At 49.7% G+C, this 12597-nt stretch overlaps 1 protein-coding gene across 1 annotated transcript in view; it reads left to right on the top strand.

Moving 5' to 3' along the window:
- LOC113407098 (metabotropic glutamate receptor 4) overlaps positions 1-12597 on the top strand; it is a 167946-nt gene that overhangs the window by 139375 nt on the left and 15974 nt on the right. Inside the window, exons 7-8 of the mRNA XM_026655143.1 lie at positions 2783-2919; positions 10905-11840. Coding sequence (XP_026510928.1) covers positions 2783-2919; positions 10905-11840 — 1073 coding nt within the window. The remainder of the gene's footprint in view (positions 1-2782; positions 2920-10904; positions 11841-12597) is intronic.

Raw genomic sequence — 12597 nt, 5'->3', positions numbered from 1 at the left:
AGAGGTGGTAGGTAGGTGGAGAGAACAATTCTTCTGTTGACCTAGCGGTGTCTACACTGGACCTTAGGTTGGCTTAGTTAGATTGCACAGGGCATGACATTTTGCACAGCCCCAAGTGATGTAGTTAAGCCAACATAACTTTGTAGTGTCATTTCTCTTTTTCTCTCTCAATAATGTGCCCCCCCGTCTTCCCCCTCCCCCCTCTCTGTCATAACGTCTCAGCTTGCCTCCCCGCTTGGCACCTTTTGGAACCGTTTGCACTTGTGCAAAGGGGGTGTGAACTGCTACCACCGGCGTGAGTGGAGAATTCTGATCTGGAGGTGTTCTGTGCTGGCCTAAGGCTGCAATTCAACAGGCCGGCCCGACTGGGCAAAGCATCTACGCTCATGCGTCCGTTCCACTGGCCATGAGACTGCAGCACTTCCTAATAGTGAAGCGCCAGGCTTCGCTGAAGAGGGATGGACTTACGCATGTTGTTTAAATGCTTTGCTGAGTTAGGGCCTAAGAGTGATCGCACAAGGTGCGAGGCTGGGGGATACCAGCCCCAGAGTCTCTCCAAACGGTTCTGCCATTGCCAGGCCAACAGCCTTCCATATCAGGCCCAAGGAATTTCTAACGACCCCCTCCCTGCAGTATCTAGGCACTGATGATGTGATATTTATTAATTAATTTCAGCCTTGCCAAATTCTAATCACCCGCTGGCCAAGGGCAATTAAGTAGTTGTTGCCAGGTGAGGAGGCCAGGTGCTGAAGGGAGCTGCACTGACATTCACCAGCTGAGGATCTGATTCCATGCGTTTTTGTTTTTTCATTATCTTCATCTGCATGGGCAAGCGGATTTGTTTTTTTATCTGTTTGTTTATTTTGGATGTTTTAACAAGTTTACAAATCCTTGAGGGTAAATATCAGAGACGAAAGGATCAGTGTCAGAAGTAAGACACGGGGGGGTCATTGTTCCCCTCTACTCGGCATGGATGAGGCCACCGCTGGAGTGCTGTGTCCAGGTCCAGGCGCCGTGCTTTAGGAGAGATGTGGAGAAATGGGAGAGAGTCCAGAGGAGAACAACAAAAATGCTACAAGGTTTAGAAAACCTGACCTGTGAGGCAAGGTTAAAAAAAAACCTGGGCATGGTTAGTCTTGAAAAAGAAGACGGAGGGGACAGGACCTGACTACAGTCTTCAAATATGCTAATGACTGTTAAAAAGAGGATGGTGATCAATTCTTCTCCACAGCCACTGAAGGTAGGACAAGAAGTAATGGGCTTAATCTGCAGCAAGGGAGACTTAGGTTAGATATTAGGAAAAACTTACTATCAGGGTAGTTAAGCTCTGGAACAGGCTTCCAAGGGAGGTTGTGGAATCCCCATCATTGGAAGTTTTTAAAAACAGGTTGGATAAACCCCTGTCAGGGAGGCTTTAGGTTTACTTGGTCCAGCCGCAGTGCAGGGGGCTGGACGCGATGACTTCTCGAGGTCCCTTCCAGCCCTGTGTTTCTACAATTCTATGATCATCAGTACAACAGTGAGCTTTTGTTTAGAGAAACCTTCTGCAGTAATATAATCATCAAATCTCTCTGTTTAAAAGGATGTTGGCATATGGCAGAGGGAGCCCCTTTATACTCCCCAGGATGTGTTGTTTCTGTGATTTTATTAAATGGAGTGAAACTTCTGTTTACACATTATTTATCAAACCAGGCATTTCTAGCCAAATGTTGTTAATAACAATTGGGACAGGTGTGCTCTTTGTTTAGAAGGCAAATGTAGTTTTGTCTGACTATTGAATTAATGGTAACCAAATAGCTAAGTATCCATTTGTCCTCTGTCTCTACAGGCTGGTAAATTGTCCTGGCAGGTTTGCAAGGCTGGTTTATTTTTTTAATAGTATTTATCAAATGTCACCAGAATGCATGACACTGGGAAGAGACTATGGAAGAAGAGAATAATCTAAGGCAAATTTTTTTTTCCGCGTACCACTTGAAAATTGCTGAGGGTGTTGGCGAACCACTTAATGATCTTTCCAAATGTTGTGTGTATCGTTAGCTAACTATTGTAAAGTGCTTTGGATAAAAGCATTATATAAAAAAAACTCTAATAATAATTAACTTCTTTTGTTCTACAAATAAAAGCACACAACTCATATTTTAATATCAGTAGTCTTACCTTTCTAATGCGATGGATGTGCCCTCTCTCCCCCACCATGGCCGCCCCCGAGCTGGGGCTGGGAAGGAGGGAGGGTCTTTCCCCCGCCGTGGCAGCCCCCAAGCTGAGGCGGGAAGGGGGGCCGTGTCTCCCCGGCAGCCCTGGAGCTGGGGAAAGTCGCCTCTTTCTCTGGCCACCACAGTCCTACATGTCCCAAATCCCCCCCCACCCCCTCTTCTCACCTCACTGCCCCCTCCCAGTTACCCTCTATTCCCCCCAAGGCCACCACCTGACCTTACATGTGCGTCTTCTCCAGGGTTCAGGCACCTAATTAGTGGTGCCACGCCTGCGGGGCTCCACTAATTAGGTGGGTGGCCCTTCATTCCCTCGTGTGCGACCACCTAGGTATGCACCTTAGAGGGAACTATCCGCGGACCACCTGAATGGAGCTCGTGGACCACTGATGGTCCGCAGACCACAGTTTGAGAACCTCTGATCTAAGGACTCCACTGAAGTTAATAGCAAAGATCCCATTGACTTTAGCAGGAGTTGAATTGGACACTGCGCTAGATGGATCAGACACACTACACATCATTGGAGCAGATGTTGCTTTGCTCTCTGATGTTAAAACTTTCCTGTCTTGCAGGCATTGCTGGGATGCCGGTGACGTTTAACGAGAATGGAGATGCACCTGGCCGTTATGACATCTACCAATACCAGATCAAAAACTCTACCGCTGAGTACAAAGTCATTGGGCACTGGACCGATCACCTGCACTTAAAAGTAAGACCTTGGACTGGTTTTGCATTTGGCTGTGGAGTCAGTGGAGATGGTCCCAGCAAAGAGACAGGGCCAACAGCTTTATCCCTTCATCCCTAGTGCTTCCATTAGGGAGCATTGCATTAGTCGAAGAGAGGAGACGTGGGATTGGGAATTCCGAAACTAGACACACCAACCAATTCCACTAATTGTACCGAACCATTCCCAGCCTGTGCTCAATGCACCGTTAAGATATATCATATCCCCCAAGAAACAAACAAACCCTACCTAAAAAGAACGTTATTAAGTTTGTAAAATCAAGCCGTCAAAAGTTAAGAAATGCCAGAGTTGAAGTTGTTTATGCTACGTTAATTCAACCCCCCTTATGTGTCTGCATGGTGATATTGTGTTTAATTACATGGTCCCATGCTACTTTTTCCACTCTTATTTCCCCCCCCCCCCAAGGTTTTATAATTTGGCCCAAATCAGGCTGATTTTCACCCTGGGTGGCAAAAGGCACATCCCTGACACACACACCATCCCCCCCGTCTAATTGCAAATCCCTCCTTGACAGCACGGGGATGCTAGAGCTTTTCAAAGAAAACATTGCCACAATTTTGTAACGTTTGGGCCAAACAATTTATTTTTTCCCTTGTCTTGTTCTGGGCCTTGGGGGTCATTATTCTCTCCCTGTGGCTCACAGCTTGGTCTGTGTTGGGTCTTTGAATGGGGACTAATGAAACCAATGATTCTCTGCCTGTAGCCTTTGCCTCCTTTCACCCCAGAGGTGGCTGCAATTCAGCGCCTGTTGAAATGGTCCCTGTATAGTCCGTGAAGTTATTTGTGTACTTTGGCATCATGGGGTGAATGGCGGTATATTCATAGAAGCCATTATCCTATCATCGCAGCCAAGAATAGGTTTTCAGGCAACAATTTAATCTTTTCCCCTGTTTTTCAAATGCTAGTCGCTCCGGCAACATTATGGGTAGATCTGGACAGGAGAACGTTTTCCTGCCCCATGAGAATGTTTTTGGAATTCCAAAAACAATTTCTCATTTGCACATTTGGACAAAAAGTCAAAATCTTGAAAATGTTCATGAACTGAAAATTAAAAAAAAAATTGGATAAGGTCAGTGGAAACATTTTGATTTGATTTTGCCTTTTTATTTTTTTCTTTAAAGTAACTTAAAATTTTAAAGGAGAAGTCATTTCAAATGGAAAAATGGAACTTTTTTGGGTTTCAAGAATGTCTAAACAGACATGTCCACAATTTCAAATCTACTTTTTTCCCCAACTCTTTTCGAAACAGGAAATTAGTTGAAACTGACTCTTCCCCACAAAGAGTTTCAGCCTTGATGAATCAGCATTTGCTGATGGAAAAATGTTTTGCCAAAAAATTCCTGACTGGCTTTGCTGAGGGGCCATTTTGCTCATGTGTGTAGTCTTGCCTCCTGAACTGCAGGGCTCTTTCTTCTTATCCATGCCCCAAGAGGTGTCTTAGGGCTAGGGTGACCAGATAGCAACTGTGAAAAAATGGGACAGGGGATGGGGGGGCCTATATAAGAAAAAGTCCCCAAAAACGGGACTGTCCCTTTAAAAACGGGACATCTGGTCACCCTACTTAAGGCATTGCCTGTACTTTGATCTGGGGTGTGATTCCCAGCTCAAGGAGACATACCTGTGCAAGCTCTGATTGAGCTAGCATGCTAAAAATAGACTGTAGCCACAGCGGGAGGGGCTAGCCGCACTGAGTACATCCCTACAGTTGCAGATGGGATCGTACGTGGGGAGGCTAGAACCTCCCGCTGCTTGTGCTGCTGCAGCTACGCTTTATTTTTAGCATGTTGTCTCAATCAGAGCTAGCGCGGGTATGTCTCCTTGAGCTGGGGATCACACATCCAGCTTGAAGTGTAGGCGTGAGCTAAGTGGGTAACATGGATAGTCCATGGGTGTAGTTTGGGGTGGGGGGCAGGTGGGCATTGTCCTCAAACTACAAGCCTCCAGCAGGCATGGAATTTGCCCACCCCCTCCATTGGTCTGACTGGAGCTGCCCCTCCAAATACAGAAGTCAAACTATGCCTGTGAGGTAGTCAGTCCTTCTACTGACTGTAAGTGAAGGGTAGGAAGTATTGGGTTCTGACCCTCTCAAGCTGCCCGCTCAGAATAGAAGATGCTTGACCCGTCTTGAGGGAATAATTCCCTGCCTAGAGCCTGCGTTTTCAGTGATTACGCCCACGTGAGCCCATTAGCCCTCTGTGACGGCTGAGATCATTTGGACCTCAGATCTCCACCCTCTCACACAGTTTTCTGTCATGGTGAGCAGACAGGTGTGTGCTAGGAGATGAATGCACTAGCATTGCCATTCTGGGGACCTGGAGTCTTGCCTATCTTAGGGCCAGGGCCGGCTCTAGGTATTTGGCCGCCGCAAGCAGCCAAACAAAAACAAACAAACAAAAAAAAGCCGCGATTGCGATCTGCGGCGGCAATTCGGCGGAAGGTCCTTCGCTCCGAGCAGGAGTGAGGGACCGTCCGCCGAATTACCGCCGAACAGCTGGATGTGCCGCCCCTCTCCGGAGTGGCCACCCCAAGCACCTGCTTGGTAAGCTGGTGCCTGGAGCTGGCCCTGCTTAGGGCTTGTCTACTTGGGGGATTTAATCTGCAGCTTTTTGATGTGCGTCAGTTCACGCGCAATACGCAAGCTGCAGTAGCAGCATACACACAGGATGGTGTGCCCTCTATCAATGCATGTCACTGTGTATCTGTGGTGGTGGTTTGCTGCAGACTCAGGATGTGGTATCCCATGGTGCTTTGCTTCACTGCGGAGCAGTGTGCATTCTGGGATTTTTCTCACTGTGAATAGTGGGATGCGGAGCGGCAGCCAGGTAAATTCACATTAAAAAAAATCCCATGATTCATCTGTCTCCACCCCGTACTTACTTTCTTTCTTTCTGGGGGGGCTAGTGCCATTTTTGAAGTTCTGCTGGCCAGCATGGACCTAACAATGCTCCATGCCACTATGTAGGCAACCTTGAATATGCAGTGGCCACTTGCGGGGTATTTCAGCATTCAAAGCCGGATAAATTTGGCTTTGGACTTCACCTACTGAACCAGCGACCAGTTGATGTCACAGTAGCAGCTCCTCCAGCAGCAGGAGAGTTTTCAGTGATGGTGGAACCAGGGTGAGAATGAAGAAACAGAGGAAGACACCAAGCAAGTGATAGTACAGGACTGATTCCTGGAGCAGCTTCACAGCATGCAGCGACGCTTTGGGACTTGGGATTGGTGGGGGAAGTTTGTTCTGAGCTAACAGGAAGTTGTGAGAGAATTTCAGGATGGAGAACTTGGCAACCATTTTCAAGATATGTGCTGAACTAACCCCGGGAGCTGCAGTAGCAGCATACCAACATGCGGGGCCCCGTACCCATGGAGAAGCGGGTCACCACTGGCATCTGGAAGCTGGCTGCCCCCAAATGCAACGGGTCCATAGTGCACCAGTATGGTGTGGGGAGATTGACCATTGGGGTTATTGTCATGCAGGTGTGTGAAGCCGTGGAAGAGAGATTGTAGCACCGGGTTCTGAAGCTTGGTAATGGTCAGGAGTTTATTGATGGCTTTGCACACGTGGGTTCCCAAACTGTACTGGGGCAACTGATGGGACCCAGGTGCCTATTGTTTGCTCTACCCCCACTCAGGGTTCAGAATTCATAAACACAAAGGGATATTTCTCCAGGGTGCTCCACAGGCTGGTTGCCCACCAGGAAGATTTGGTGGTAGATTTGCGGACATAAACGCAGGATGTTCTGCAAGGGATCCCAATGCTAGGAGATTTTGGAACTCAGCTTAATTTATCTTAATGGAGAAAGGGCTGGTTGCCCCCAAGAACATGACGGACATTAATGGCGTGGACATTTCCTCCGGTTCATCCTCTGCTTCCCTGGCTAATGAAGCCATTTGCAGGCTGCTTGGACAGAAGGAAGGAGCTATTTAACTACTGCCTCAGTAACAGCAGAACGGCAACAGAGTGTGCGTTTGGCTGTTTGAAAGGGAGATGGTGCTCTTGGTGGACTAGTTTGGAAACAGAATTAAAAACAAACATTTCAAAGGTTATAGCAACACATTGTATTCCGCAGCAGCCAGTAGGTGTAAATACAAAATAGAAGCAGCCGGGGCAGTGTTGTCAGGTTGCTCTTATTCTGAGTCTCAGGCCTGAAATTGTGTAGCTGCACATCCAGCTGTTAACCTGGGGCGAGGGAGAGTTGGGAGGTTTTTGAGCAGTTCAGAGTTTATGAGCCCTGGGAGTGCAACGTTGTGGCAGTCCCTATTGTATCTTGTGTCTTTGCCCGCGTGGTGTTGTAAAACCTTATGAATTAGTGCAAACTTAAGGGCTTTCTGTGGAAAAGGAACAGTCAGCTCCTTACCAAAAATGTTTTCCAGGTTTTTATTATTAAACCATCTATTATGTAACAAAGAGAAATGAACCTTGAACTGAAACGATAATAAAACAATGGCTTTTAATTATTAAATGACACATTAAAAAGCAGTCTATTCTCTAGCGACAAGGAACCATTTCATTAAACCAGCCGCAAAACGGAGCAGCAAGGTGCAACAGCACACAACAGGGCACAATGCAAGGGGTGGCGTTGGGGCTTAAAGCCATAGGTGAGTATACCCCTTCGCTCTGCCTCTTCTGGTTCATGGACCTTCTGGAGCGGAGTGCCAAGGCTTGATGTTACCAGGGGCGATAGAGGGCTCAGAAAAGCTGTGGTTCCAGTTGCCGCGGTTCTTAGTGCCCTGGGCTAGGGTCTGTGAAGGGAATGGCCTCTCTGGGAGCATGATTTGGTGGCATGGTGGGATGCGTTGTTGTTGTTGCCACAGGCCCGTATTGCCCAGGGGCTGCATAATGTGGCTGGGGTGCTGGTTTGCAGTACTGCAGTGCCTGCTGCCTAAATAGTAACCCATGCGGCAGCCGGGCATTTTAGCTTTGTTTCATTTCCAGCAGTTGCCTCTCCATTTCCCTCTGTCTTTCTAGACTGTCTTTGGCCATGACGATGCTTTCCCTGGCAACTGCCACGCTCTCCTTGGCCACTGCAGTGACCTCCCTGGAGACGTCCTTGTCTGCTTCCCTCTCCATCCTCAGATACTGCCTTCACCTCTCTGCTGTGTACAGGAGTTTGGGGGCTCTGCAGTGATGTCCGTGAACTTTTCATCAGGAGTTTCCCCTCCCCTGATATTGGCCAGACACTCAGCCATTGATGGCCCCTGTCCTTGGAGGCTTGGCCAGGGCAGGTGCCAGGGATGTGGGAGTAGCAAACATATCATAAATGGTTATTGTTTGTATTCTAGAGAGGCTGTGACAGTATGTGTGTGTGTAGGGGGGAGGGGTTGTATCTATTTCTGGCTTTACCTCCCTGCGATTCTTCTCAGGCTTGGGGAACCTCGGAGATGGTAAATGGTGTGTGCACTGGGATTTTTGTCTGTTCGGCTTTGTATCTTGGTGGCTGGGGGAGGAGGATTTAATGGGGTTGTGCTCAGGAATTATGTTCCCGGGTTGGTTTTGCCTCGGAGGTGCTTATGTGGCATCAGCGGGATTAGCGGGTGAACATGGGGGCCAGCTGGATACCTCCCTTTTAGGCTGTGCTGACTCTGGATGATATCCTGAGGCAGATGACTAGTGCTGCATCTACACTACCTCTCTGTCGACCCATCAACATTGAATTAAGTGCTATATCTCTTGCGGATGTGGAGTACAGAAGACAATGTTACAGGCAACTTAGGTCGGCGGAAGGGAGCTGGTAGTGTAGATGCATACATTATTAGGTCAACTTAAGGCTGCTTCCGCCGACCTAAGTTTTGTAGTGTAGACCAGGCCTAAAAGGCAGAGAATGGCTTTATTTAAGAAGATGAAGGCCCAACCAACGAGATATGCTGGGAAGTTATTCCCTGAGAAGGTCCCCTGGAAATGCTACAGGAGTGGACAGGAGTTGGGAGTTATCCTGAGGGAATGGCTGTGCTGCCAATCCTCATAATGTCTAGACAAAAGCTGAGCTTGCCACTGAGGTAAAAATGCCCTGTAACGTGCATTCTTACAGTGAAACAGCTTTGCTGTGGGGATAGAAAAGCTCTTTGTGGCTTTTCACAGGCTTACGTACAGGAAGACCGGGAACAGTGAATGCTTCAGGCAATCATTGCAAAAGCCTATCTGTTTTCCTCTGCACTTTCACCCAGTCTGCAGGGGCAATAAAGCAAAATCTAAGGTTGGAAAATTCTCAATTTTTGTCTAGACATTATGAGCATTGCATGCTCATGTCTATCTCACGTAAAGTGAGAACACTAGCTTCTTTTGCTGTAACCACAGTCTCCTGTCACACACAGGGGTGTTTCCATTATAGAATCATAGGACTGGAAGGGACCTCGAGAGGTCATCTAGTCCAGTCCCCTGCACTTGTGGCAGGACTAAGTATTATCTCGACCACCCCTGACCAGCGTTTGTCTAACCTGCTCTTAAAAATCTCCAGTGATGGAGATTCTACAACCTCCCTAGGCATTAAGCAAATCTGCCACAGGTGGTGATGGGGTAGAGGCCACAGCTGCACCATGTTGCCGGCCGCCATTTTGAACTGGCAGACAGGGTGTGAGGGGGAGGGCAGGCGTTTGCCATGCAGGACAACTGAGGGAAGGGGAAAAGAAAATAGGTATGGGCATGTGCCCTCTAAAATGTGGGTCTGAGAACAGGCAATAGTTGGGGCTTTAGCATGAGATGGAGGTTGATAGCCCAGCCAGCAGAGCCGCCATTTTGGAAAGGGGAGCCAGTGACCCGAACAGAAAATGTGGATCAACGGAGGGAGGCATGGACCTCCGCTTCAGAAAGGCTTCTCCCTCACACCTGCCTACAATGGCGGTGGCCATGGGGCGCCTGGAACGGAAGCTAGCACGGTAGGATGGCATCCTCATAATACATGAAAATTTAAATATTTCATTATTTAAAAAATAATAATAATTAAAATGTACATGCTGAGGTTCCCGCCGTAGGATCAGCCTCCTCAGTTCCGGTCTGGGCTGCGCTGCCTAGGAATTGGGGTTGATTGCTGCAGGGCAGAAATGGCTTGTCTTCTACATGGCTGGCATCAGGGTACTTGGTCCCGAAGAGATCCTGGCTTTCCAGGGAGATCTCTTCATTGGCCTCTTTGAGCTCATCCTCCGATGAGTCTTGCTGGTTATCCTTGGAGGGGAAAGGGGGTGTTAGTGAGCAGGAGGCTCCACTATCTGCCTGGGTTGAGTGGTCACGTAATTATGCAAAGTCCTGTCCAGCTCCTCAAAAAATGGACCAGTTGCATGTTTCCCACCGGACCTTTTCCTGTCATCTCTTGTTTTAACGTATATTCTCCTGAGCTGTTTGCTCTTCATCTAGCGCTGTTCGGCATCCCGGCCATAGCCCCTCGCGGTCATCTGCCCAGCAATGTCCACAAAAAGGTCTTTATTGCAGTGGCTGACATGAGAGCTTCCAGCATCACGCTTCTTCCCAGCTCCTGATGGGATCCAGCATCTCGGCATGGCTCCACGCGGCCGCTCGAAGCATGCTATAGGGCTTCTTGGGTATTATCACAACTGTTGTCGTTTATTTGAATCCAGGAGCTAATGGACAAAATGTAGCATCATCCCATCATACATATTGGGGAGGGGACATCCGGTCAACTTGACCCCCGAGCAGGGGAGATCAGTAAAGGTCGCCCACAAAGCAGTGTGGGGTAGCCGTTGGGAGACTGCCAAAGTAGTTTTCAGTGGCATTGCAGGCACACAAATGATAAAGTGGACTAACTCGATTTTAACTTGCCTTAATCCTGTTTAAACTCCCCAAGTAGACAAGCCCTTAGGCTACCAGTGACTGAGGCAAGCTCACCCAACACTTGCCCACACTGTGCTTAGAGCAAGTCAGTGTAACCAGCCCCTTGTACACTCAAAGGGCTGAGTTCCTTGTTGATCAGCGAGGCCTCTCCTCTCTCTTCCCGCAGATAGAGCGCATGCACTGGCCTGGGGGGGCCCACCAGCTCCCCAGCTCCATCTGCAGCCAGCCGTGCAAGCCGGGCGAGAGGAAGAAGCTGGTGAAGGGCATCCCGTGCTGCTGGCACTGCGAGCGCTGCGACGGCTACCAGTACCAGCTGGACGAGTTCCACTGCAAGATGTGCCGCTTTAACGAGCACCCTGATGAGAACCACACCAGCTGCGTCCCCATCCCCATCGTGAAGCTGGAATGGAGCTCGCCCTGGGCCGTGGTGCCCGTCTTCATCGCCCTCATGGGCATCATCGCCACCCTCTTTGTGGTGGTGACGTTCGTGCGCTACAACGACACGCCCATCGTCAAGGCCTCGGGGCGGGAGCTCAGCTACGTGCTGCTGACGGGCATCTTCCTCTGCTACGCCACCACCTTCCTGATGATCGCCGAACCCGGCATGGGCACCTGCTCGCTGCGGCGTATCTTCCTGGGGCTGGGCATGAGCATCAGCTACGCGGCCCTGCTCACCAAGACCAACCGCATCTACCGCATCTTCGAGCAGGGCAAGAAGTCGGTGAGCGCCCCGCGCTTCATCAGCCCCGCCTCCCAGCTGGTCATCACCTTCAGCCTCATCTCTCTGCAGCTGATGGGCGTCTGCATCTGGTTCATTGTGGATCCCTCTCACTCCATCATTGACTATGAGGACCAGCGGACTACGGACCCCCTCTTTGCCCGGGGTATCCTCAAATGTGACATTTCCGACCTGTCCCTCATCTGTTTGCTCGGGTACAGCATGCTCCTCATGGTGACGTGCACTGTGTACGCCATTAAGACCCGCGGGGTTCCGGAGACCTTTAATGAAGCCAAACCCATCGGGTTCACCATGTACACGACCTGCATCGTCTGGTTAGCCTTCATCCCCATATTTTTTGGGACGTCACAGTCGGCGGAAAAGGTAAGAGGGAGGGGGCGGGGGGGGAGCCTGTGGTTTTGGTTCATGCCCCATCTCCCCCGCTTTGCTGGAAGGTAACAGGATAAGAACGCACGGTGCAGGGAGCAACATGTCCAGAGAGAGGTGTGATGGTTTCCCCCTGTGAGCCTTCTGGATTCGGGATCTCAGTGGGTAAGGGAGCTCCCCCTCCCACTGGAGACCTGCCAGACTAGAGTGAACTCGCTGCCTTTGCTGGTTCTCCCTCTTGCTCTGTCTTCTTTTCCCCCTGGCACCTTCTGTCTTTCACTCCATCTTTCTTGTGCTCTTCTTTCACTCCCCCCGTTTCCTTCTCCCTGTGTGTCTCTCTTTATTACTTTCTCTTCCCCAATATTCTCTCTCTCTCATCCCCCCGCCCATCTCCTCCCTGTCAGACAAGGCTGTGTTGAAAGGCAGGCAGTGTGGGTCCTACTGGGCTGGGCTGGCTAAAGTTGTCGCACACAGGACCCTGGCCCAGGATGCAGGGAGTCTGACGGAGGCAGAGCCTGGGAGAGTGAGATAGTCGGGCACGGTTCTCCCTGGCACCTGAAGATTCCTGCTCCACAATCGATGGGTATCGCAACCCTCTCCCCAGCCTGAGCATCCCAGCAAATCTGGAGTCTGGCTGCTGTTGTGTTCAGACAAAGTGGGCATGGGTGGGAGATCTCCCAGATGGTTCATGGCTGTGCCCTCACCCCCGTAGTTATTGGCAGTGCCCATAATATACCCCACTGCCCTAACACTG

The sequence above is a fragment of the Terrapene carolina genome, unplaced genomic scaffold (genome assembly GCF_002925995.2).
Source record: "Terrapene carolina triunguis isolate 2854851 unplaced genomic scaffold, T_m_triunguis-2.0 Scaffold198, whole genome shotgun sequence".
Taxonomy (NCBI): Eukaryota; Metazoa; Chordata; order Testudines; family Emydidae; genus Terrapene; species Terrapene triunguis.
This window is presented reverse-complemented; position numbering and strand designations above follow the sequence as displayed.